General features: G+C 43.3%; 1 protein-coding gene across 1 annotated transcript in view; it reads left to right on the top strand.

Moving 5' to 3' along the window:
* Nucleotides 1-27,350, top strand: part of DTNB (dystrobrevin beta) — a gene marked incomplete at both ends in the record, with an annotated part of 126,144 nt that overhangs the window by 19,605 nt on the left and 79,189 nt on the right. The window contains 3 exons of the mRNA XM_079532659.1: nucleotides 4,313-4,418; nucleotides 13,576-13,742; nucleotides 19,770-19,894. Of these exons, the coding sequence (XP_079388785.1) occupies nucleotides 4,313-4,418; nucleotides 13,576-13,742; nucleotides 19,770-19,894 (398 nt within the window). The remainder of the gene's footprint in view (nucleotides 1-4,312; nucleotides 4,419-13,575; nucleotides 13,743-19,769; nucleotides 19,895-27,350) is intronic.

The raw sequence follows: 27,350 nt of genomic DNA, 5'->3' as shown, positions 1-27,350 counted from the left end.
GAATTTGTAGTCACTTTTTGCTGAATTTATATTGATTAGGAGATCATATATTTGAAATAGAGCACAAAAGGAAAGGAAACGACAAGAGCTCCTGCTCACCTGTAAGTTACTGAGGACAGAGGATTGTCTCACAGCTGATGTTTCTGTCGGTAATTGCTGAGGCATTTATGGGTAATCCCTTATCCTCAACATACCACCCTTTTTCTCAGGCTGTGCAAGCCACTCCTGCATGTAGGGATACTGCATTTAAGGGGCAAACCATGGACTCATTTGGGAGCTACCAAGTCATACACCAGATTCTAAGCTGTAAATGCTCTGTCTGCAAAGAGAGATGCGAGACTTGCCTGACATTTGTCATGATTGCTACCCAACCAACCTGGTGTCCTTTTATGATGACATAACTGTATCAGTGGACAAGGGAAGAGCCACTGATGTTGTCTATCTGGACTTCAGTGAGGGCACTGGCACAGTCCCCACAAAATCCCATTCTCCAAAAGGGAAAGATATGAATTTGATGGGTAGACTGTTCAACGGATGAGGAACTGGATGTGAGATCGTTCCAGAGAGCGGTGGTCAATGGCTCCATGCCCAGATAGAGATCAGTGGTGAGTGGTGCCCCTCGGGGGTCAGTACTGGGACTGGTGCTTTTTGATATCTTCATCAATGACATCAACAGTGGGATTTTGTGCATCCTCAGCAGTTTATGGATGACACCAAGCTGTGGGGTGCAGCTGACAAACCCAAGGGACAGGATGCTGCCCCTCTGCTCTGTGCTGTGAGGCCTCACCTGCAGCACTGCATCCAAGTGTGGAGTCCTCAGTACAGGAGAGACATGGAGCTGTTGGAGTGCATCTTCACATTATCTTCATCAACCTTCCTCAGGCAGGGTGATTACATGGGAACTGTTTATTGAAAGTGATTCCTAGCTGATGTTAACAGTTGATCTGGATGCTGAAATCATTTGGGAGACTGAGTGGTTACAGTGGGCACAGCTACAATAATGTAAATCTATGCATTATTGAGCTTAGGGCCAGGAGCACTGCCCTGTGTTACTTAAACCCCACAGGGTCACAGTTGGAGTAATTCAGTCTTGCTGTCCACAGGGAATAGATTTTATTGGGACACTTCAGCAAGAGCTGCATTCTTTACAATGGTTTCCAAATTCATATAGAGCTTCCAGTCATGATTTACTATTCAAGGCCAAATGGGTGCTGTCACAGATAGGAGATCACGTCATACTTTCCTTAAAGCTTCTGTTCACCTGGCTGTGACCCCTGTTTTTGTTTCTCGTAATGATATTGTGTTACCCATTTCAGAAAACACCAACATAGCAAATGCTGGGAGGTGTTTGACCCTCCTGACTGGCTGTGCTGTGAAAATTTGGTAACTTTCAGTTTGTGTTCTTTGGGTTGGGTCCCTACTGACAGGTGATCTGATTGTGTTGCATCACAAATGCTGAGTGAGTGAGGCTTTTGTGTTTACTTCATGGTAAGGCTCTGAGCCCAGCTCCAAAAAAGCCGCTTTTGAGTCTCCTTCCCTGCATTCTAGCTTCAGGAGCAGCAGGCTGCTGCTTGCTGCACTGCCAGGAATGCTTGCAGTGGCATCAAAACTGTGTGCTTTTGTTAAGTTGGTGCTTGCAGCATTTCCCAGCTGTATCAGTGCAAAAATCCAGAGCGTGAGCCCTTGCTGCCCTCCAGTGAACTGCAGAGAAGTCACTGCTCCAACAGGGGCTGGAAAGTTTAATTTGCTTGAGGGAAAAATTTCCAGCAGAAAAGCTGTCCTGTTACATTTTGATTCTAATGTGAGTTGTGTGTATTGTACGCAGAGATCTTTGTCACCAGAACACCTTTATTTATGACTCGGAGCAACCACAGGAGGAAGAACCCACAGCTCCTGTGAGATACGAGGTTTCTGACTTTAACAAAAAGTAACATACTTCTTACCTTATAACTGCCTTGGTACTCAGCTCTGTCTGGGTTTCCCTCCTCCTCACAACCCTTATGGCCACAATGAAGTCTCTTGTTGCAAGTCTCTTGTCTCAAAGTCTCTTGTTGCAAGTCCATATAGCCTTTAGCTGTGTGGTACCAATGTGAGACCTACAGGTCTTACTAAAGGCACCTGGATAACACTCCTAGTGATGTTCGAATTTGGAGTCAGCCCCAAAATAACATGACAGTAGGACATGTAGGACAGCAGGTCCCTTCCAAGTTAAACTATTCTGTTGTGTTTTCCTGCCGTTGTGATAACTCCCAAACTTATTTTTCAGCTTAGTTGGGTTGCAGTGACCCAGAACGTTGACATGCATTTTGGATGTCTTATGTCTGGATTTGCTCAAGGCCAGGCTGGATGAGGCCCTGGGCAGCCTGATCTGGTGGGTGGCAACCATCCCATGGCAGGGGTTGGTGCTGGGGGGACTTTCAAGTCCCTTCCAACCCAAGCCATTCTATCATTCTATGTCTCTGTGATTTTTAAGGTCCCTTCCAACCCAACCATTCTATGGTTCTGTGATCTTTAAAGACCCTTCTGCCCCAACCATTCTATGAAGATTCTACTGTTTTCCATATTGGAAGCAATGTATCAAAACCAAAGTGCCTCCAGGCTGTCTTGGCATGGCCCAGGTGCTGCATGCCCTTGTTCAGCTCTGGCGAAGAATTACAGCCAGAAAATGTTTCATGTGCTGCCATGTATGAAACAGGGTGGGAGATGGGAGTCAGGAGAATGGGACCCTTAGAGGAGTATATGTGTAATGCTATACAGTCATGGAATCATCGAATCATAGAATGGCTTGGGTCGGAAGGGACCCTTAAGCCCATCTGGTTTCAACACCTGCCATGGGCTGGTTAGCACTCATCAGATCAGGTTGCCCAAGGCCCCATTTAACCTGGCATTGAGCACCTCCTCTACCCATACAAGATGTCTAATGCACCGCTTGCACATTGGGCAATGATGGTATTCAACACTGTGAGCAATGAGGTTCCCCAGGAAAGTGGTGGAGTCCCCATCCGTGGAGGTGTTCCAGAACTGTGGGGATGTGGCACTGAGGGATGTGGTCGGTGGGCTGGGGGTGCACCGGGTGATCTTAGGGGTCTTTTCCAACCTGGATGATTCTGTGACTCGTTTTTTCTATCGTTCCTTGTTGTGTGAACAGGGCATTGGGTTTTCAGACACTGCAAGCTGTGAACAGTTCATGGAATAGAATCACAGAATGGTTTGGGTGGGAAGAGACCTTAAAGCCCATCCAGTTCCAGCCCCCTGACGTTGGTAAGGTTGTGAACCATGAAGTCGGTTCAGGGTCATCCAACCCAGCCTTGAGCATCTTCAGGGATGGACATCTCCTATCAGAGGGCTTCCTTCAGCACTGGTAGCGTGCTTCTCGGAAGCACTGAGATGTGGATTTGTTGAAAGGTGCTGGGTTTCTTCACTTCCACAGGAAGGAGGAGGCAGGTTGGTGGAGCAGGGCTGTGAGAATCCCAGCCTGGTTTTTCCTCCAGCGCTGCTTGCCCTGCCCTTTGGATGCTCTTTGAGGTAGCACTGCCACAGGGTAAGGTGAGGGAAAAGTGGTCGTCTGCTTAGGAGACATTCCTAATCTTCCAGCTGCCTGCATGCAAAAGCCAATATATTCTCATGTTATATCCACAGCACTCTCAACTGGTTTTGTTTCCAATTGTCTCCATCTGTTTGTATTTGCAGCAGAAATTTTCTCTTGCTCAATTGAATTTGAAACCTTAGAAAATACTACTCTTAAAACATGACTTCCTTCTAATGATTTCATTTCAATTTCATTATCAGTGATGATACATTTTCTAAACCTTAGTGCAGTTCTCCCCTTGCCTCTTGTTCTGTATTTCTTTGAAGTAATTTACTGTGTGGATGCTGTATGAATATTAGTTGTAATTACCTTTTTTTTTTTAACTTCTACTTTTCTTAGTGCTGCCTGTATGCTTGAAATACCTTTTCCTACACTGTTAAATAATCTCCTCACATTTGTTGTATCCCTCTTGAACTACAATCCAGCAGCTAATCCAGACTGACTTGTCCTCCATTTCTTGGGATTTTCTAATCATCTGTGAATCTTTAATTTTTGTGTGACGATGCTGTGTCTGTACTGATACCCTCTCTGTGGTGGTGCTGTTTGCTCAGTGTAGGTTGAAGCTCCCTGAACAAAATGTCTGCTTTATCATTATAGCATTTCCTATATTGGTAAATGGAAGCTGAATAATAGTGAAATGTTAAAGCTGAAGTTATTTTTGGTACTGAAATTTTGAAATGAAATGGACAATTGTCTTAAGCTGTGTTTCTTTTTCCTTTGCAGAAAAAGATCATGCTGAACATGTTTTTAGACACATTGATGGCTGATCCACCTCCTCAGTGCCTTGTGTGGCTGCCTCTCATGCACAGACTTGCCCATGTTGAAAATGGTAAATAGGATATTTTGATCAAAACCCCGTGAGCAGGGCTGTATGCTGATCAAATACATTGATATGCTGTCCTTTCTCAGTGAATGCGTTCCCACTGTAACTGTCCAGGTCCCAATGCACTTAGGCTTTAGGATTCTGTTGGAGGGACACATGTTCAGCACTTCTAGGAGGAAAATGGATGATTGATGGAACCAACAACAACGTCAATTGGTTGTTAGTATTTAAGTTAAGGTTCTAGCATTGTTAGTAGCGAAAGACAAAAAAAAAAAAGGAGAAAAATGGCATTCTCTCAATGCTCACATTTATTCTGAAACTTTTAAAGTAAATCTTCACTTGAATGATGCCTCAACATATGCTTTCAAATGTGAACTTCCAAAGATGTTGGTACAGTTTAAATGTCTTGAGCAGCATTTGAGCACGAGTCATAGAATCACAGAGTGTCGTGACCCATAAGGATCATCGAGTGCAACTCCATCTGGTCACTTCATTCACTCACTACGAATGCTGAGTTCCTCTCACTTCCAGACCTCTTCTAAAATTCCTGTTATTACCGCTAACAGAATCTGTTTAAGGAGCAATAAGAGATGGAAAAACTGAATGTCATCTTCTGTTTCCTTCACCACACAGTAAAATCCTCTTATCGTTCTTCAGCATCTCTGCCCTACCAGGTGTTACTTCTTCTTCAGCTTAGTGTGTTTATAAGCATCTCAGGGTGCAGATTTCTTCCTTTTAGGACATGGGTGAAGTCCCTCTTGTCCTTGCCCAGGCAAAGCTTTAAAACTCCAGCAGTCTGTGTGTCTCTAGCAAAGTGTTCAGGATTTATTCCATTCTCTGCTTCCTGATGTCTGTGAAGTGGTTCAGTATTGCTGTGACTTTGATATGCTCTTTTGTGGTGTTCGTTTTATTGTCTTTTCTTGAGCCTCTTGCAAAGCATATCTGGTTGTGTTTATAATCTGCGTTTGTACAGCACTGAATAAGAGCAGAGCTGCAATGCTCAATGGGCTTTTTCTTGTTTATTGCAGCAGAAGAGATGGTTAATTTCCCAATTGCTCTGTATGTTTACAAACATTTTCTGACAATTGTGTGTACAATTGAAAAGAAAAAAAGTGATTTATCAAAGACTTTTTGGGGGGAAGTAATGTAATGGAAACAGATCTGAAAGGGAAAACTTCCTAAAGAGCTGAGAAGGTTGATTTAGTTGAAGTGTTAGGGAGACTCTGGCACTGCCAATCTCTTTCCCACCCTTATGTAACAGGTTGAAATGGCAGCAGCTACTGTTTGCTCTTTTTCCTTTATCCTCTTATCTTTATAAGCTTTTACTTCAAGTAAAGCACACAGGCTGGAATAAATACAGTAAGGGAACAAGCTGTAAAAAGTTAATATGCATTATAGGTCAAGGTAGAATTTTACAGAGCTCAGGCAAGGGTAAATGTTGAAACATAATGGAATAGTTCAGTTGGAAGGGACTTTCACAGACCATCTGGTCCAATTACAAGGGAAATGGTGGAAAGACCTGGAGGTAATCCAGTAGTCTGAGCTTTTTTCTTGAAAGTACCAAGAAGCAATTATTAGATAGCCGAAACAGCGGTGTCCTGAACAATGCCCTGTGCCATCAGGTTGGAGGAGGTGGTCAGTGCCTTCTGTCGTTGGGTTGGGAGAGGTGATCAGTGCCCCTTGCCATCAGGTTGGAGGTTGTCCAGGCTGTGGAGTCTCCATCCTTGGAGACACTCAAAACTGAAACTGGCCGTGATGCAGCAGCAAGCTCCAGCTGGCCCGACTTGAGCAGATGTCCTGAAGTTCCATCCAGTCTCAGCTGCTCCATGATTCTGTGGTTCTATATGTGTTTACAATGGAAATTCCATTGAATCATTCCCTGAAGTTGTTCATTTAGGAAGTAGCCTTCTCATCTTTCGGCTCCAGACGTTAAATGATATTTTCCTGATAGAATGGTCTCAGTCCTTAAAGCTTCATCCTTAATTTTGTCTCTTTCCTGCTGCCGTCTTGGTGGTGTCACCTGAAGTTACCTGATCAGTGCTAGTCTTGTTCTGCAGCCTGTTGTTTCTTGCCAGTTTTCTCTGGATTGTGCCTTGTCAGTGCTTCTGTTACCTCATCTTTCCTTCCACGCAGATGCTTGTCTCCTTCACAGTTTGTCAGCATTTTCATGAATTGCTGTGGCAATCATTGAAAAGTTACTGCAGAGGCATCTGAACACCTTAGCTGACAACCTGAAGAAAAAATCCTCCTATTTCTATGGCTGTCTTTTCAGCTCTCATTCCAGCAAAAGGCAATTAGGCTGTGAACTAAGTTTGTTCTATTGGAGAAACAAGTTTCTTCCTTACCTTTAAATCTTGTCTTCTTTCTCAACACATCAGACAAATGTCTTTGGTTGGCAGTACTGCTCTGGACAAATGGGCCAGCACCTTGTTTGGAGAGCCATCGGTTCGGTTTGACTGCCATCGTGCAGCATTGCTTTTGTGTCGGCATTCCAGTCCTTTTAGTTTTGTTCCTGGAGAAATGCAAATGGAAGGGGTCTTCAGGCTGTGTTCTCTTTGCTCTGTAAAAAGGAAAATATTGAAAAGAATATCCAACTCCTGAATATCCAATTTGGCCTTTGTGCTGTCTTAAGCACTCATTGTCATTGGTAGAAATACTTTGCCAGCTCATTTGCTCTCGAGGGTAGGAAAGTACAGTGGTTCAGAAAAACAAATGTATGAATGGGTAGGGACAGTGCAGTTTGTGTTTAGGAGTTCCCAGTTAAAGAACAATCCATTGCATTTTTTCATAGTGTCAGGTCATTCTTTGGTTGGTTTTGGCTGCCTTATGTGGCAAATCAATCTTTAGCTTTCCCAGAAGCTCAGAACCACTGCAGTAAATTCTGAAAGGGTTTTGAGAATTGCTGCTTGCTTTTTCTGAAATGACCCAATTCATGTTTAGCAACTGCTGAGCAGCCTTGCCTGTAGTAAATCTATTCCAAACAAGAAAGGATAGAAACTGACAGTGGAATCCGTTTTCAGCTTTCCTTTGGAAATAAACAGATAAAAATAATAAAAAACTAGAAAATCCAGGAAACTGCAGTGCTTATGCCATTTTTATTCTCCTTTTTTTTTTCTTTCTTTTTTTTTTCTCCACATATTTTGCAAGGAAGAAGGTGATTTCCTGGGAAAATATGCCAGACGTGCCTCTGTGCTTCCCCAGGCTCCTGGGAATTCTCATTTCCATTAAGAAAGCTTTCCATAAGCTCGCAGATGTCCCACAAAACCCTTCAGAAATATCCTAACGGTGGCAAAGGAGTTCCAGTGGCAACTCCATGCATTCATTTTGGTCTGATCCTCCTCTGAGAGGCATAATGTCACTTAACACGTACCAATGATGAACATGCAGAAGCACATTTCAAAAAGAAGTAATATTCCAGGAGGTTTTAAACCCATCGCTTCTTTCCTGGATAAAAATTCTGTAATACTTTTCAGTCTTTCCTCCTGCTGGTCCCCAAGCTTTCCTGTGCAATGCAGATTTCTGCAAAAGGCCATCCTTCACAGCCTGCTGCTTGGCACGTGCCAGACTGACGCAGTCCGTCTGAAGCTGCTGATCCCGTGCAAGGAGCCCATCTGATCTACAGGGTCAGGTGGAAAGCAGATCCAAAGGGAAGGCTTTATTAAAAGGTCTGGCAAAGCTTGAGAACTTTTATCATTCCTCTCATAGCTCACACTCAGACTTTAATTTCACAGGTTTTTCCCAGCTAGTTTTTGGTAGAGTTTTGTAAAACTCAGGAGAGGAAGAAGACAAACCAACCAAGTGAACCCCAACCAACCAACGCCTTCTCTCCTGCCCCTAGGTTTTGCCAGTGCCTTGTCTTCTCTTTACAAGTCTTTCCTCCTCTTCCATCCATACTACTCAGGATACGTCTGTGCATGCCTGGTAACTTGTCAGAACTTACCTTGGAAGGTGATTCACATTCTGTTTTGATGCTTTGATTCTGTTTTGATTTGATATATCTAATATAGCGTGGGAATTCTTCATTATAATTGCCAGAAATTATGTTTTTAATACTTAGTAGCTCTTTCTACAGGAAAACTGAGTTCCAGCGGAAGAGTGCAGAACCAATTTGGGTGTATTTACAAACTTAATTGAGTCAGGAGGTCAAGTTCCTTGTTTAATCAACAGAAACGTTTGGGTTCCTGTTGAACTGCTGCTTGAGCAGACCTCTCTCCATTGGGCTGAGCTGAGGATGTTAATCTGCTGGAAGACTTCAAGTCTTCTCTTTCCGCTCATCAGAATAGTTTCCATGGAAAAATAAAACACTCTGGAGTTGGAACCTGGAGCTTGACATGTGTGTTATACACTGGTCATGTTTTTTGGGCTACTTTTGCATGAGCTCAGAGCACTAGGATTTTTGTGGTTAATTAAGCAGATGATTACATTTTTATCTCATAGCTAACATCATCATTGGTAAGTCTTTTGCTTTGGAGTACTAGAATTTAGATGTTCTGGATGTGCATGCACATCAGTATTCCTGGCCTGGGTCCACTAGGACAAAGCACAGTCATGTAGCAGTATGTCAGCTTACAGATGTAGCTATTAGTACCAGATGAAAAAGAGTAGTATAAAGACAGATGTTTAAATAAAGGTTTGTATTTATAGTCATGGCAAGTTCTTCAAAGCATTTCTCTTCCAACACTAATTCTGTCTTAGCCAGAGTTTTTGAACAGTGCGTTTTTCCAGGTCTTCCCTGCAACACTCTTACACAGAAATATTACTTCATCTGCATCCTGCTTTAGCTTTCTACTTTCATTATCTCCTCTTTGATTTCTTTTCTTGTATTTTAAAGTTCTCATATTTTCGTTTTCCTTTAGCTGCTAGTTTTTTTTCACATCTTTGTCGATTACTCCTACGCACTTTTATAAAGGCTCTGTTCTTTTCTCCTACTTATTTCTGTCTGTGTTTTGTTCTTGGTATCCTTCCCATGGAAATACTCTGTCATCTCTATGTAGACAACTTTGCTGTGCTTCTCAGTTCCAGACCAGTCTCCAGTCTGCATATATCTTACCTGTCTGATGTATCTTTTCATTTACAGTAATTTGAAATAATATATCTGAAATGCAGATCCACAATTACTCTAAAACTTTTCCTCATTATTTCTTTTTAAGTAATCTAACGTGTATATTACTACTGTATTTTGGAAGCCTTTATCATATGTCCTAGTGGGAAATACATTGTTCAGACAGAGCAGTGGTTTTGGCATTAGCAGTGAAAGCGTAAGATAAAAGATGGATGCGCAAAGGAGGGCAGCTAATGGAGATTTCAAGGCAGGGATTTGGGGGTTGCAGCTCAAAGACCGATGATGGAATAACATTTCCCATTTGGGTGGGAAACAGTAATGAGGGATTTTGTCAGGAATGGCTTCTTGGTAATGAGGTAGAGGGATTTATGTTCTGTTCTCCAGGAGTTAGAGAAGAAAATATGGACAAATTAGCGTGTCTTTATAATCTGAAAACCTAATCCAATATATTCCAACCATCGTGGTTGGAAAAGACTTCCAAAATAACCAAGCCCAACCCATCCCACCACGTCCACTGACCATGATCCTCAGTGCCACATCCCCACAGTTCTGGAACACCTCCAGGTTTGGTGTCCCCACCACCTCCCTGGGCAGCTGTGCCACTGCAGCACCACTCTTACATATATTTTGATATACTGGAGAGTCAGAAAAGCAGACCACTGAAAAAATAGAGGTGTCTCAAGTAAATCACAAGATGGCACAAGATCTTTGAATAAACTGCAGTTTTGTAGAAGAGAGCAAATGAGAGATGTCTTTGAGACAGGGGAAGAAAGAAAAGGAGGAGGAGAATGGTCACATCTCATTTTCACTTGGAAGAATTTAATATGTCCAGATCAGAGAAGAAATGGAATGAAAAGAGAGATTTGAATACTGACTGGATGATTGCTCGTGGCAGTTTCGTACAGTGATGGCCGAAATAGTCTGCTGCTGAGAATTAATTAGAGGAGAAGAATTTTGGAGGCTGGCAGGCTTGGAAGAAGAGGACACAGCTGGGAGAGGGTGAGGTGAGTTTTGTGATGTCTCACAGAGTCTGCTGGCAAGAATCACAGTATCCTTTAGGTTGGAAAAGACATCTGAGACCATCAGGTCCAGTGGAGGAAGGAAGGAGCGGGTTGTCTGTCAAAAAGGACCCAGGAGGAATCTTGAATTTGGAGCACTGACAACCAGGAAAGGGAACAACTGAAGTCTTGGAAGCAGTGAAAAGTAGTAAGAAGCTTAAAACTCCCCCTCCCATATGTGACTGGAAACTTTGAGTAAAGGGACACCTCCTGAAAGGAAATATCAATAGCAAGAATTTGTTCAGATCACTGAGGCAGGGAAAATAAAGCATAAGCAGTGACACCAGTGAATGTTTCAGAGGCAGAATGGAGAGGAAGAATGGGGATGAGGTCCTTGTGGTTCAAGCACAATGTGGAGTCAGGAGTGTCAGTGGTGTTAGAAATCATCAGTGCACCTCTTCATGGCAGCCTCAGCCTGGAACGGATTCGTGTGGACAGAAACATGGAAGGCAGTCTGAACAGGAGAGAACTAAAGTCTTCAACACCATATTTTATTGGCACATTGACATATTCCCAAAAGTTGGAAAAAAAGCATCTGCATCTGATTGTGCTGTAGCACTTGGCGGTAACCAGGTAAGGAAGACCTCACGATCTCTGACAATGACTGTTTCAGTCTTTTTCCTCATCATGTATGCAGTATGCTCAGAACCCTGTCACCACTGTAATTTTGTCTGGTGTTTATTTCATCAGAATGCTGCTACTGCATTCCTTAAGTCAAGTGCATCAGCTTCAAGTTTCTGATTCTTTGGTTCAGAGCTCCATGTTAAGGCAGTGGCCCCATGTCTGGTCCCAGCAGGAGACAGAAATTCTCCATGGACAAAGGGTTCTTGGAGGTGGATACCAAAAAGCTGTGGGAGCCCATGACATCATCTATTTCCCTTTCCAAAGGCAAACTTTACATACATTCAAAGTTCTCAAGAGATCTGCCCTGCTGCTGCGTAAAATGTTCAGTCCAAAGGTTTCAGCGTCGGTGTGGATGAGAAGCTGGGCTGAGATCAGTGTTAAATATTCTTAGGGTGAGAAAGTTTTTCCTAGTATTCTAGCATGGATTTTTCTTACTGTAGTTTAAATCCTCGGGTCCCTGGGTTTTGGCCGCTGGTTCTGCAGAATGCATTGGTATTTTTGTAAGTACCTCTTGCACTCTTCTCACAGTCAACTCTTAGCTAAGCTGTCTCCTAGATCTTGTTTGTTGAAACGTGATGCCCCAAGTTGGGCATTTTGTCAGTTTTTCAATATTTTTATGAAAACAGTGAGCAATACTTGACCTGGAATAAAGCCTTTTGGAGCCCTGCTTGTTCGATCGTTTTGTTTTGATAATTTTCTGGTCTTTTCCCGATGAAATTCACATCACAGTTACAGTCCTTTCATCTACTGGGTATTTCCCTCTGTTAGGCAAATACCACGGCCTGCCAGTTTTGGAAGAATTACTGAAGTAACATGGGAAATTGGTGACATTTAATGCCCTCGTTCTGGTTTCAAGGGCAATTAGCCTGGCATGGAAAGACACAAAGTTGAGTTGGGGAATGTTGTTCATGGCTCACGTTCTTCAGGTGCTTAAATTCCTTTAGTATTTGTTCAAGTACTCTACCAGTTAAAATAACACGAGAAGGCCGTGGTTACTTATGTATAATTTCATCTTTTCTTAAGGATCAGAACTAATCACAAATTTTGTGATACCTCTTTTAAATCGCTTGCTAATTTTCTCATATTCTTTCATGTCTGTCTTTGTCTTGGGATACGACATTATTCCTTCAGCTGTCATTGATGATTTGTTCCTGTTTTTACTTCTGTAGGCTTCTTTTTGAATTTGAAGTTATTGAGCTCATCATTTTAGTCAAGTTGCTTTTTTTACAACAGTCTGCTCCTTCCTCTGCCCAGAGATATTTATACTTGTTTCTTTAGCATTGTTTCTTTAAGGCACTGACAGTTCTCTGAACTCACTTTTCCTGTTGTGTCTTCTTGTAGTATGCTTACTGATTCTCATATGAATTTACTGAAGTCACTGAGATCGTGTTCTCCACTTCCTAAGATGTAGAAAGTTATTGTTGCTGTGTTAACTTAAGGTTTGTTGTCATCTTTTTTTATTTTTTTTCCAACCAGTTCTTTTCTCGTAATTGAAATAAATGTAGAACTTGCTTTTCATTGCTTTCTCTGCCTTTTGAATAAAGATATTCAAAAGGTAGCAGTTCCTCTACAGGAGCTTCCATTTCCACTGGGCATTCGTATCACTGAAGCTGACTGTCTTGTACACATCATTTTCTTTACGTGGTGTTTCCGTGTAGCAGTAAGAGCATCATCCACCTGATTCTTGGCTTGTGATATTGCTGTCCAGGTTAATGCTCAAGTGCTCTTCCCTGTAGTTATTCGCTTGATGTTTTCAACAACTTGGGCAAACCCATCCTCAATTTGGGTAGCATTTCTGCACTGTCCAGCTGGGGAAACCACTGGTCTATGGGAAGTGTCGTCTAGCAAGAGGCTTTAGAGCAGAATACAGTGCTCTGAATTTGAGTGAGAAGCTCTTGGCTCCCTCAGGTCCCTTAGGCAGAAGTCAACCTTTGTGAACCTTTTTTAGGGGTCTTTTTCAATATTCATGATTCTATCATTCTATCTGGGAACATGGTGGGAATGGGTTGGGGTTGGACTTGATGACCTTTGTTTTTTCCAGCTTTAATGATTCTGTGATTGTATGAATATGACGCTATTGCTTTCCCTGTCCACTCATGTTCTCTCTGTTGTTGGATTTGCATTGAGCTTTCTGGTTCTGAGGAAATCCAAAGGGGGAAAAAGCTGGAGAAGAAATATTGAACTTGTTGGGTGGTGCTGATATGTTATCAACTCAGATATGTCGTTATTCTTCCAAAATAATCTCTTCTGGGCTCAGAAGCCATGGCGTGGATGCAGTAATAATTTCTTTCAGTGATCGAGAACCTGGGTTGTGGTTTATTTGGTTTTTCTTGGAAGCTTTCACAAAATGTAGTGATTGCAGTTTTCTTAAGGTTTGCTTATTTTCATTTTTTCTGTTTCCCTCCGCGCCTTCGCCAAGTCTTCCATCCTGTGGAGTGTTCCTATTGCCGCTGTGAGAGCATGATGGGCTTCCGGTACCGGTGCCAACAGTGCCACAACTACCAGCTCTGCCAAAACTGCTTTTGGCGTGGCCATGCCAGCGGGCCTCACAGCAACCAGCACCAGATGAAGGAGCATTCCTCTTGGGTAACTTGCCTTTCTTTGTCTTGTAGACACAGCCTCTTCTGTACTGATTTATTCTGAACGCTGAAGTTGTTTTTATAACAGAACTGCACAGTAGGACTGCTAAAGGTTTTCAAATAGTCCAAGTGTGCAAATAGGTAAATCGCATTATTTTTGTTATAAATAATGTTATTCTTTTATCAATTGTTGTCATTCTATTCACCAGTGTTTAAAGCATGCAATGCAGCCCTTTTCAAATCCCTAACACATTGTTTTCTTCCCCTCTTCACCACAGTTCTACTTTATACATATATTATTATTACTATTATTACTTTCCTTCTATTCTAGCTTAACAAGTCTTAGAGTTTGCAATTCTTTTCCTCCTGAGAAAGGTAAACCAGTCTCAGGAAGGACCTGTATCCAAGTGGCATCTTTAAACACAGTATTTCTTTAAAAGAAAAGGACTATATGATAATCACACCTAGCGTAATAATAGACAATTATAGATAGAAAAACTGATTTTCTGGCCAAAAACTTAAGTCTTAATTTTTTACTTTTTCGAAGAGATCAGATGATGATTGGATTATAATTAGCAATTATCTCCATGAGGAAGTATCATTATGGTATGACTGTTTAATATAGAAAGCTGGGGCTTAGTACCAGGCAGCAGTTAAGCTATCGTCTAAAAAGACTTCGATACTTAAAGGCAATTTGCTCAGAAATCTGTAGAAGGAAAGGAATTTTAGCAGCAGAATGTTGTTTTATTGTTCAGAAACAAGAGCTATCTTGTCTTAGTAAGAAATTGCAGCAGCAGCTGAAATGGAAGAAACATTTTTAAAAGACATTCTTGTGTACATATGCTGTGTTTGTAGGAGGATTAGGTAGAACAAATATAAAGGTATGGGGGGACATGAGCTGAAGGAATAAAAGGTAGGAGGAGTTTGGTACAGTCAGAATCCAAACCAAAGCAAGTTTCAATCAACAGGCTAAAGATTACTTACAGATAAAACAAAGACAGAAGGTAGAAATCAAGGACAAAGTGGGGAAATTCAGGGGATGTCAGTAAACAGTAAGGCAATCATAACAAGCATTTATGTTTCTGTAATCTAAAACAATATTTTTTGTTCTGTCTCTAGAAACGTATTTCTGAACCTTTCCAATGATTTACTGTGGCTTTTTTTCTTTTTTGACTGGTTGGTTCTTAAGCAACAGAGCATTCTGAATATACTAAAAAGTTCAGTGATGCATAAAATACCACCACAGACTTAGTAGCCCCCTGTAAAATGAGTATGGAAGGGGGATCCTATAGAAGAGGAGCAATATCTTCCATTATTTTCTATCTACACATCTGTTTATCTATCTGTGTGGGGCCATAGGCTTGGACACGGTAGTGCAGGTGGGGCTTCATAAGGGCAGAGTAGAGGAGCACAGTCCCCTCCCTGCCCCACTCCCACCCCTCTGTGGATGCAGCCCAGGCTGCTGTTGGCATTCCAGGCTGCAAGTGCACACTGTTGACTCATATCCAGTTTTTCACCCACCAGGACCCCCAAGTCCTTCTCCGCAGGGCTGCTCTCAATGTGTTCTCCCAGTCTGTTCTCAAATGTAGGATTGAGTGGCCCAAGTGCAACATCCTGCGCTTGGCCTTGTTAGACCTCATGAGGTGCCCCCTTTTCGAGCCTGTCCAGATCCCTCTGGATGGCATCTCCCCTTTCTCTCGTGTCAACTGCACCACTCAGCTTGGTGCCATCAACAAACTCACTTAAAGTACAGTTGATCCCACTCTCCTTGATACTGATAAAGCTGTTGAAGTGCACCAGACCCAAGATGAACAACCCCTGGGGGACTTGTCTCATCACTGCCTCCGTCTGGACATAAAGCCGTTAACTACAAGGCTGTGACCTTCCAACCAATTCTTTATCCACCAAAAAGTCCAGCCTTCGAACTCACATCTCTCCAACATGGAGATAGGATGTGGTGGGGACCATGCCCAAGGCTTCACACAAGTCCAGGCAGACAACAACAGTTGTCCTTCCTTTGTCCACCAGTGCCATCACTCCATCACAGAAGGCCACCAGATGGGTCAGGGACAGTCTGCCCTTGGTGAAGCTGTGCTGCCTGTCTCTGATCACCTCTTCATCTCATGTGTGCTTAACATCTCTTCCAGGAGGATCCGCTCCTTGATCTTCTATAGATAATAGTGCTTTGTTAGTTGTAAGCACCCTTCAATGAGTGGCTTTGGAAGGCTTATCAATAAGCCCAGCAAATGTTCTGTGTCAATAGGGATAAAATCTTGACTTCCATTGGGAAGCCATTGCAGTGAGCACTAATCAAATGGAGAATAACAAGCAGACCCTGTTATCTACAAGGTTATGGTTTAGCAATATTGTAAGTAGTTGTTAATAAGATTTTGTTTGCAAAATTGCTTCTCCTATATTTCTAGTTCGTTTAATTTTCCACTTAGACTGCCTTAAAGGAATACAACATCTGGAGCTTGTTCCATTCTGTCCTCAGGGGCTGAGGGGACACAGTACTAACTGAGGGCACAGCACAGTGCAGGGCTTGTGAGCCCAACAGGGGAGAAGAAAAAACCTCCCTTCAGAATCTCCACCTTCAGGCCTATGACACTGAAGAGTATGGTTTTGCTGCTTCCTGCCAGAGCTGCACAAAGCCTGAGGCCAGCCATGTGAGTGCTGTGCCTGCAGAAAGAAGGGTTTGATACTATTTACCTGCTCTGCTCAGTCCTTGAACTGGAAAAAAAATGTTCAAATAATCTAAAACGTAGTGTTGTAAGTGGTGTTAGAGAAACAGTTCTGGAGCTGATAGTTGGTTTATCCATAATTCAGTTGTCCACTTCAGATGGGGAACTTCAGAGGTGTTCAGAGGGCAGGAAACCCAGAACTGTACATCTTAAGTAACCATTCTGAAAAGAAGGGGACCTCTGAGATGTTCAGCAACCAGACACTGAAATGTAGCTATTGAAAAGCCTCCTTGGTTCCTTAAACCATAGATATCCAACCTTTTGGCTTGCTTGGGGCTGCACTGAGTGTAGAGGAATTGCCTTGGGCCCCTAGGAAATGGGTGATGGCTGAAAGTATTTGAAATTAAAGTCACACAGACTGTGTTTCCATTTAAACCTGAAGAGCATAAATTGGACTGTAGGATGTGTGAAACCTGGAGGCTGGGATACTCAGTTGGACATGACTGAGATCCCAGTGTGATGGGACGTTGCAAATAGTTCATGAAACATAGTTTGCTCCCAGCTATTTACAAATATTGATAGAAGTCAAGAAGGAACAGCTGGGGAAGACGATGGTGAAACTTTGGTGGTGCTAGAGATGGGCAAATGGACAGTGTTACTGGGGGAGTTTGTGGTGGTGTCAGTGGTAGAGGAGAGGATCGTGGGACTGCAGGGCTTCTGTTTGCTTTTCTAGGAGGTGGGGAGTGCAAGGCTGGGTATTAGGAAGAACTTGTTCCCTGAAAGGGATGTGGTGATCCATTGGCACAGCTGCCCTGGGAGGTGGCGGGGTCACCAACCCTGGAGGTGTTCCAGAACCGTGGGGATGTGGCACTGAGGGGGGGTGGTGCCCACGGGGGGCAAGGTGGGGTGGGCTGGGGTTGGACTTGGGGACCTTAGAGGTCTTCTTCAACCTTAATGATTCTGTGATTCAAAGATGCTTAATGAAGATGTCAAAGAGACAGAAAAGTAGAACTCAGCTCATTGGGAAAAAAAATAAAATGCTGTTTCTCAGAGAAACCAGCTATCCCTACCAGGTGCACTTGCCAGTGAAGTGCTTCTTCGGCACGCTCTGCCTTTTTCACTCTCAGCCACACTGAGAATCATCATTCAAAAGTTGGAATCGATGGAAATTATCTTTCCTCTATCATTTTCACGAAGTGAAGTTGCTCTGTTTCTGCATTCTAGGCAGCACCGCCTTTGCTCGACAATATAAATGGTGGTGTAGCACGACAGGATGTAATGTCTGTTACCACAGTGGAAAAACACTTTTAAAATAGGCTAAAGCGCTGCAGAGAGGTCACAGAAAAGGCACTGTGAGATAGATGGTCTGTGCAGAAACCAGAAGATGAACATGATAAAGGGTAAGGAAAGAAATGCACCGAGACTAGAAGCAGAGAACATCTAAAGATAAGTGTATGTGGGAATTTTCAACATGTAGGGTGAATTCAGGAAACCCAGATTTTTTTGCTATCGTTGCATGTGATAGCAAAATGAAAGATGATCATTTGAATTTGACTGTGGGTTTGGTAGGAAATAACATAAAGCATGAATTGTGATTTTTCATTAGTTTTCAAAATAATTAAAGGCAGCTGCTCCTCTGTAGAACCTTCTGTGGCGAGAGCGCTGTGCACTTCAGCCATAAGAATCTGTACATCCAGCCAAGCAGTTTTGCATTAGTGCTTGGATGGGGCTCAGATCTGTCTGCAGAGCCCAGAGCTGCACATTGAAGAGGCAGGTGGCCCTTCTCAGCTGCGTCCAAAGCCGCTTTGTCCACCAGAGGAATCCTCCTGTACTAACAGGAAGAAATTACCATAAGAAATTTCAGTGGGTGTGGTGGTGATGGTTGGCCTTGTTGATCTTGGAGGTCTCTTTCAACCTTAGTGATTCTACGTTTCTGTGGTTTTGTTTCCAAGCCAACATTCATCACGAGTTCCAACAGGCAGCCTCCAGTTGTGCCTCTCACAGTTCTCACTTCGCTCTGACTTGAATTGTAAGAGAATGGGAGAAGGTAATAAAACTTCAGTTAAGAACCAGAAGTCCGAATGTATTCTTAGGGGCACCCAACTCGTATTTCTTTTCTAATTTGAAAGGAATTTTTATCTTCTGTTATTTTTCAATTTAGTTGAGTGTTTCACTTAAAATGCGTTGTGATCTGCTACAAGCCGCTTAAACTCAGAGGGAACAACATTCTCACACGCACATTCCCTGCTCTAAAAACCTTCATTGCTTGTTGTATTTTGCTAAAGCCAAGAGGCCCAGAAATGAAGAAGCTCACTGATTGGTAATTATTAACTGTGTAATCCGTTGTAATTGTCATTAATTGCCAGGTACTCATTCATGTTAACTGTAAGTGTGTGTGTACCCCGGTACTGGGTGGCCTTGCCTTCTCTTTAAATCAGTGTGAAGTTGAATTGTGATTTCAGGTTGGATATTAGGAACAATTTCTGCTTTGAAAGAGCAGTGCTGCAGTGGCACAGCTGCCCAGGGTCACCATCCCTGGAGGTGTTCCAGAGCCGTGGAGATGTGGCACTGAGGGACGTGGGCATGGTGGGCTGGGTTAACAGTTGTTCTTGATCTTACATGTCTTTTCCAGCTTTATTGATTCTATGATTAAAGTGCATTCAGAATTGAACCATATTTCCCACTGGAGCATCTTACAGAGATAGGAACTGAGAGGGACTAGCAGTCAGCCACAAGGTTGCAGCATCTGTGTGGGGAGTTTGATCAGAAACACAGCACTTGGTGGGTTACTTCTGAAAAAAGAATTTTTTCACCTCCAAATCGTAAACTTGAGCTCAGTGGAGTGAACAGCATTTTAAGATAGGTGATGGACCTCCTCCTGCATCAGGTCTTTATTTCTTCCCTTGCCCTTCCCCAGAATACAACACCTGTGTCCAGAAGGTCCTTGTCTGAGCAGGTGGGAAATCCCTGCACTGGTTCTCCGCTCTGACACAAACACCAAGCATTGTATTTCTTGAAGTTACATATTTTTGTTAAACTACTTTCATTTTTCAGTATTGTAACACTAAAAAGAAAAAAAAAAAAAAAAAAGCAACTAACAAACCACCAGCCCCCCCCAAAAAAAAGCCAACAAAACCCAACTTGCTCATCTGTGCAGTTTCTATACTCACAGATGACCTTTAGAGGTTCCTTCCAACTCAACGATGGTATGATTCTACAATTCCTCGGTGTGGTGTAGCAGAAATGAATGTTTCTGAAAACTCTCTTTTTCATGTTTCTCTGTTATCTGATTGCACACATTTCCCTGCTCTTTGTAACAGTGGTCTCATTTTGGTCACTCTTTTCCAAACCAGAAATCGCCCGCGAAGAAGCTGAGCCATGCAATCAGTAAATCACTTGGCTGTGTACCAAGCAGAGAACCACCTCGTCCCGTGTTTCCTGAGCAGCCAGAAAAGCCACTTGATCTTGCACATATAGTGTGAGTATCTGTTGTTGTAATTGGGCTTCCACTTAATCAGCAATATAGAATAATCAACGATATGAATCTAAGGCTGTGTGGTTGTGTGGGGCTTTGGAAAGAGGCCTTGGGTTGGAATTATAAAGTCAAACTGATGGAGTGATTTTGGTAGAATACCACTGTACTGGTGTTAGTTTGAACCCACCTCAAGTCAGTCTGCCTCCCTGATTTGCCAGGGAGAGTAAAACTTCAGAAAATCCTCAAATTCTGGCACATTCTATTTTTAATAAACTGAGCACCCAAATAAATCTATTTTAACATCTCTTTACAAGGGTGGATGGTGATAGGACAAGGGGGAATGGTTATAAACTGAGACAGGGGAGGTTTAGGTTGGATCTTAGGAGGAAGTTTTTCCCCCAGAGGGTGGTGAGGCACTGGAACAGGTTGCCCAAGGAGGCTGTGGATGCCCCATCCCTGCAGGCATTCAAGGCCAGGCTGGATGTGGCTCTGGGCAGCCTGGTCTGCTGGTTGGTGACCTGCACACAGCAGGGGGTTGGAACTGGATGAGCATTGTGCTCCTTTGCAACCCAGGTCATTCTGCGATTCTATGATTCAATGATTTTAATACCTGTAGGACTTTGGGTAAAGTTGCAGTCTTCTCACGTGGATAAATTTAAGCACGTGGTACAGAGAAGAGGGAGGAAGGAGGAGCAAAGAGATATAATTTATATAAAATGGAGGATTCCTGTGTTCAGGAGTATTCAGCAATTTGCAGTTCTGAGAGTAAGCAGAGTTGATGCTCGTCTGTTTTCCTTTGGGTGTTGTCGTAAATATTAGGTTCTTCTTGAACTGCTGTCTGTTGTCACAATATCCAGCTGGAAAACCAAATGACTCAAATCTGAATGTCTTAGACCTGCTGACAGTTCAACATGAGCATGTGCTGCTGTGACCTTTCCTGGTGCTGGATGATTTTTATGGGCTGTTTATGCACTCCTTTCAGTAGGAGAAAGCTGGAGGATGGCTTGTCGAGGTACCAGGAAGGTGGAGCAGTGAGAATTAGCGTGATGTGATTTTCTTTTGTATCAAGCATGGAAGATCCATAACTTGATCTGAAAAAGTAGTTGCAGTGCTAAACTCCTTAAAAACGTAGTTTTGAGCTTTACCAATCTGTAATTAGCCATGTGATTGTTTTCTCTTTTTATCACGGAGTATTTCCCAACAACTGTACTTTCTCCAGTCCTATGCACTGAGTGGAGTTGGATGTGATGCAATGGAATATCATCATTCTAATGTTCGCTGTGTAATTCAACTCATAAATAAAAACAAAGAAAAAGAAAAAGTCTGTCATGCTACTGTTCAGTTCCGAGCTCTCCTTAATGAAAGGCATATTGGATGTACAAGGACAAGGCTGCTTGTTGTCCCCAGAATTAGACTGCCTACCTCTGTGTTGTGGTTTGGATGCTGTGCAGTTTGTCATTAAGCTTTAAATGTGGATTTTCTGTTGTGAGGTCCTGCTCGGACTCATAGAAAAGGATTCTGTGGGGATAAATTTTCTCGAATGGTGAATCATCCTGAATCTGTTCACATTTTTCTCTTAAGATTGTCCGTGCTGCTGCCTGGCTGGAGCTCACCAGCATTCACAGTTCGGAGTGTGCAACATATAGTGCTTCTAAAGGAAATAAAAGAATATGCAGTTCCATAAGTGCAGTGCATGAAAGTGATTACAGTGGTGGTTCTGGTTTTTGGGTTTTCTGTATGAGTGATGCCGTGGGAATTTCTTAAAAGGAATAGAAAATAAAAATAGAGGAAAGAGTTTTTAAGCATGAAAAGGGACATATCCAGGGCGAATTCTTTGCTAGCATTCAGCTTACAAAGAGAAATTGCTCAGGGCTACAATGAGTCATTATTTAGGTGCAAGTGATCATGACCTGATTACAGTTCTTGCATGTAAATGAGGTGCACACCAGCATCTAACAGCACTTAGCAGTCTGTCTCACAAAGCTGGAATCAATGTCAGCCGAGTAAATAATGCGAACATAAAGATATTAATAACTAGGAGCTGTCTAAGAGCACTTGGCCAGGTGTCACCCTGCAGGAAAGCTTTGGAAGGGTGGCGAGAAGAAAGCTGCACTGCTCCAGGGAACAAGAAAAGATTGGTAGAAGGAATGCAAACTGTGAGTTGTGCAGTATGGGAGAGGGACTTGAAAAAAAGGATTGCTGAGGGGACAGAGAAATGGGCATACGTTGTTAGTATAGGTAATACAGAACAGAATGAAATTGTCCTGTTGCTGCCTTAAAATAATAAAACTGGTCAGTGCTGATGAGAGTTTCCAGAGCAGTTTCCAGGCTGTGGTTTGGCTGTGAGCAGTTGTGCAGCGTGCTGTTGGTCCCTTTCGGAGGTAATCCAAAAGGAGCTGGAATTTCACCTTCAGTGTTTTCAGTCCCAACTGAAATAGGTGCAGAATTCCTTAATTTGGAAACTTGCTGCTGGTTGTTGATGTCTTGGAGCGATCGGAAAGTTCCCAGAGTGCAGGAGGAAAATGCCTGTTCTTTCTTTTTCCAAGGAGGGAGAGAGATTGGAATTGCACAGGGCAGTTTCTGACACGTTGAGTTTACCAGCATGACTTTGATGGCAAATAAACTAATGGAGCAGTAAAGAAGCTAATTTGTTGACCAGTAAATAGAAACCTAACTGGTGCCAATCAACATACATGGGCTTCTGGCAACCTAATGTGGTCAGACTCAGTTTGTATCTTCTTGATCAGATTAGTTGTGATTAGTGAAGTGACACTGTTGAAGTAATGCACTTAGTATGAGCGCTGCACCATTTGGAAAACAATCATCAACAGATACACAACCAATTGAAAACCAAGTGCTGAGCTAGTTGTCCTTGATGTAACTGGGCAGGAAGATTCCTGAATAAGTGCTTGGTTTGAAACAAGGTCCTGCAGACCTGGCCTCTGTGTATTTAATTCATGTTTTAATGGCCAGGAGGAAAAGTATAAAATCACTGCTAGGCAGTGAGGTGAGGTTTTGTGTCTTCTCCCTGGTATCTAGTAGTAGGATGAGAGGTTATGCCCTTAAATTGCAGCAGGGGAGGTTCATGTTGGGCATTAGGAAACATTTATTCTCATAAAGAGCAGTGCTGCAGTGGCACAGCTGCCCAGGGAGGTGGTGGGGTCACCAAACCTGGAGGTGTTCCAGAACCATGGGGATGTGGCACTGAGGGACGTGGGCAGTGGGCATGGTGGGGTGGGCTGGGGTTGGACTCGGTGGTCTTAGAGGTCTTTCTTCTAATCTGAATGCTTCTATGATTCTATGAAATTAGAAAACTATTGGAGGAATGAAGAATATTAAAAGGACAGAATGCTAAGAAAAATGACTCCCAAAGTAGAGGTCATGGCACATAATTGGTTGGATATGCATTTTCAGGGCAAAGTTGTAGCCCCCGGGACTAACATGAGTGCGAGGAGATAACCTCAGCCTTGGTGGTGGAGAGGTCTTGGTCAGCAAACTGATGAGAGCACCCACAAACAGACAGATACTGCAGGACCAAAAAGATGGAAAGGTTGAAAAGGCCAGTGAAAAGAATTCAAGGTCTTGGAAGAGATACTTGAAGATGCACAAGCTTGAGTTCAAAGAGTTTGAGTCCAGCAGCTCAAGTGATGTGCTTAATCAATTTAATACATCGATATTGGAATGATTTGATAGTTTTAGAAACGTGTATCCTGGGAAAAGGAAGTATCATCCAGGGAGCTTTGACAGGCTTATACATAGACTGACCAGGAGATGAAGCTAGACAAATTTAGAATGAAAATAAAAAATAGTTTTTTAATAGTAAGTGTGAGTAGTGGTTAGAGTAGATTAGCAAATTTGAAAGTGATGGAATATTGGAACTTTATAACTAAGAGGAGAGTATTTTTTAATCAAATACGAATGCCAGTCTGGTTTTGTTCTGTGCTTGACAGAAGCTGTCTTACTGCAGTATTTCCTTCCGCCCTTATGATCTATGGAAAACACATACAGCAGTTTCTATGTGGGAAGTTCACAGAATGTACTGAAGAAGCACCAGGGATGTGCTCCATAAGGCAATGTGGCTACACTAATTCTGATACAAGCCTTGGTCTTCTTGGCCACCTGGGTACAGTGCTGGCTCACGTTCAGCTGACCATCTACTGACCAGCACCCCCAGGTCCTTCTCCTCCATGCATTCGTGTTGGTGCTATTGACTGATAGTGCTAAACACGGTTTGTAAGATCTTTGTGAAGGTGTTACAGTAAGAATACCAGTTTGTGGGTTACGAACGTCTCCAGTCCCATCAGATGTACATGGCCAGGAATTTTATCTTGTTTGACAATTCAAAAACTTTACTGTTCCGTTCTTTTCCCCGTGAACATTTCCCCAGGCATCAATGAGTTGGGTATCTGCCATTGCTTCAACTTAAAGCCCTGGAGGGAGCAATGATCTCCCAAAGATCAAATCCCCTTATCTACTGCTACTGTAAAGCTTGAAAAATGAACAGAAGCCAAGCTGACCGGGACCTTTCCACCACCCAGCACCAAGGGTGAGGTCTCCTTGCACTCATGTTAGCCTCTGGGGTTACAGCATTGCCCTGAAAATGCCTACAAACCTGTCTTTTTCTTGACCCAGATTCCTATTGCTTTTGCAGTATGAACAGGGGGTGGCTAAAACCTCCTCGGATAAGTTTATGAGTCTGCTTTTGGTAAGAATCTTTATCTTGCAGTTGCCAAAAAGCTCTGAGGATCAGAGAGGGAAGAAAAGCTCCTCTCTCCTGCCAAGAGGAGGAGGTTGGTGTGCAGCGTGGCACCGAAACACCTGCTTATCAGGGTGTCATTTTACACTTCTGTAAAATATTACAGTGCTTTGCTGCTGAAACTGCCTTGCTTTGGGGAGGAGTAGCAGCAGATCTGATACAGCACTGTTGTGCTCCTTCATCCTCCAGCTTCCTCATCAGAATGCTGAATTTCAGTGACAGTTGCAAACAAATCACTTCCTTTTGTGTAGGGAAGCTTCCAGGAAAACCCTAATGTAAGGACTGCAAAAAAGCTCCAAGACAATACAGATCTTTCCTCCTAGAAGGGGGACTTGCTGATCCGAATCAGCTTCTTAAATAGATTAAATAAAATTCCCATCAACACAAAGCAAAGGAACCAGAGATATGCTTTGGTTGCTGGTATTTATTGCAAACATACATCAAAGATGACTTCATAGAAGTTAAGATCAGAAAATATTAAACCAGCCTCTCTGACCACCTGGTGCTCATTGATCATTAAATGTCACCACATTCCTTCCTTTCCAAGCCCAGTAATTTGTGTTTGGGAAAGGTTATCTAACAGAAAGTCACACCTTCTTGGTTTTAAGAGGTTACAAAGGTGCCAGTTCTTGAGTAATTGTTTGAGGGAGTGCTTATCATCCCTGCTTAATATCTGTGTCTTATTTCAGATTTTTCACTTAAGCTGTGTTTCATTTCCAGCACTTGCTCTTTTTCCCCTTCTCTGCTGATCCAAGCACTGATACATCTCCACGTCTGTGCTGCAGGCTCAGGTTAGCTCTGCTGCCCACAGATTCCCTTACATGCCTGCTACAATCCCTGCTCCTTTTTGTAGCCACTGCCTTCTGAAACACAGCTCTGCGTCTGTGACATCAGAGGTGTCATAGTTCCAATCCCCTGCCATGGGCTGATTGCCATCATTAGATCAGATGGCCCATGGCCCATCCAACTCTGACATCAGAGATGTCATAGAGATGTCACTTGGTGTTTGGTCTATTAAAATAGCTTGTTTTAACAACCTTAGCTTGTTGATCAGGATTACTGTTTGTGGTCACCATGTCAGCATTATTTACTACGTTACGAATCTTCTTTATCCACAATGTTTATAAATTTGTGTATACTTTGTAATGAAAAGTCTCCAATCTTCTATGGTAGCTGTAAAAATCCACTTTGCTTTCAAAAATTGTGAACTGACAGGTGTTTTTGGTGTCTGAAGAACCTTAATCCATTCAAAAAGACTTTGTTGGTACTTAGCTCATGTTTTCATGGAGCCATAGATTGGCTTACATTGGAAAAGACCTCTAAAATCATCCCGAAAAGGCCGGCAAGAATGCCAGAAGGCCTTTGTGGATCACCAAGATGCTCCTGGACTCACTTAAGCTCAAAAAGAAAGTCTATAGGGAGTGGAAGCAGGATCAGGTTACCTGAAGGACTACAAGGAAGTTGTCCAAGCAGCCAGGAATCAGATCAGGAAAGCTAAAACCCTGACAGAGTTAAATCTAGCCAAGGACATAAAGGGGAGCAAGGAAGTTCTGCACAAATGCGCGAAGGAACTTCTTTACAGTGAGGTGACGGAGCACTGGAACAGGCTGCCCAGGGAGGTGGTGGAGTCTCCTTCTGTGGAGATGTTCAAGACCTGCCTGGATGCCGACCTGTGCGACCTGCTGTAGGGAACCTGCTTTGGCAGGGGGGTTGGACTCAATGATCTCTGGAGGTCCCTTCCAACCCCTACAATTCTGTGATTAATTCTACAGATTTATCAGTGATAAGAAGGTCAGGGAGGATGTAAGCCCTCTCCAGAAGGAAACTGGAGACTTGGTCACAAAGGATACAGAGAAAGCTGAGGTGCTCAAAGACTTGTTTGCATCAGTCTTCACTGGCAAGGACTCTAGCCACACTGCCCAAATTGCAGAAAGCAATGGGAAGAACTTGGAGAAGGCAGATCTGCCCGCTGTAAGTAAAGATTAGTGAATCCTCCTGAAGGCCCTACTAAGGCACATAGAAAATAAAGATGAGGTGATTGGTGGAACATGGCTTTGCTAAGGGCAAGTCCTGCCTGACAAACTTGGTAGCCTTTTATGATGGAGTTACAGGGGATAGAGGAAGAGCAAATGATGTCATCTACCTGGACTTGTGCAAAGCATTTGACACTGGAGAAGAGTGGATCTGATGGATGGACTGCTTGCTGGATAAGGAATTGGCTGGATGGTTTCACTCAGAGAGCTGCCAATGGCTCAGTGTCCAAGTGGAGACCGGTGACAAGAGGCGTTCCTCAGGGGTCGGGGTTGGAAGCACTGCTGTGTCACGTCTGTGCAGGCGGCACGGGCAGTGGGACCGAGTGCGCCCTCAGCGAGTCTGCAGGTGAGACCAAGCGGAGCGGCGCGGCTGCCGGAGGGAAGGGACGCCGTCCAGAGGGACCTGGGCGGGCTGGAGAGATGCGGGCTGGGCGGAGAACGGCTTGAGAGCAGCCCTGAGGAGGATTTGGGGCCGGCGGTTGATGGAAGACTCAACACGAGCTGGCGGCGCGTGCTCGCAGCCCGGAAGGCCGACCGTATCCTGGGTGGCATCAACAGAAGCGTGACCAGCAGGGTGAGGAAGGTGATTCCACCCCTCTGCTCTGCTCTCCTGAGACCTCACCTGCAGTGCTGCGTCCGGTTCTGGAGCCCCCAACACGAGAAGGACGTG

Source organism: Tetrao urogallus (genome assembly GCF_951394365.1).
Source record: "Tetrao urogallus genome assembly, chromosome: 2".
Lineage (NCBI taxonomy): Eukaryota > Metazoa > Chordata > Aves > Galliformes > Phasianidae > Tetrao > Tetrao urogallus.
Note: the sequence above shows the minus strand (reverse complement) of the source record. Positions and strands in the feature narration are given on the sequence as shown.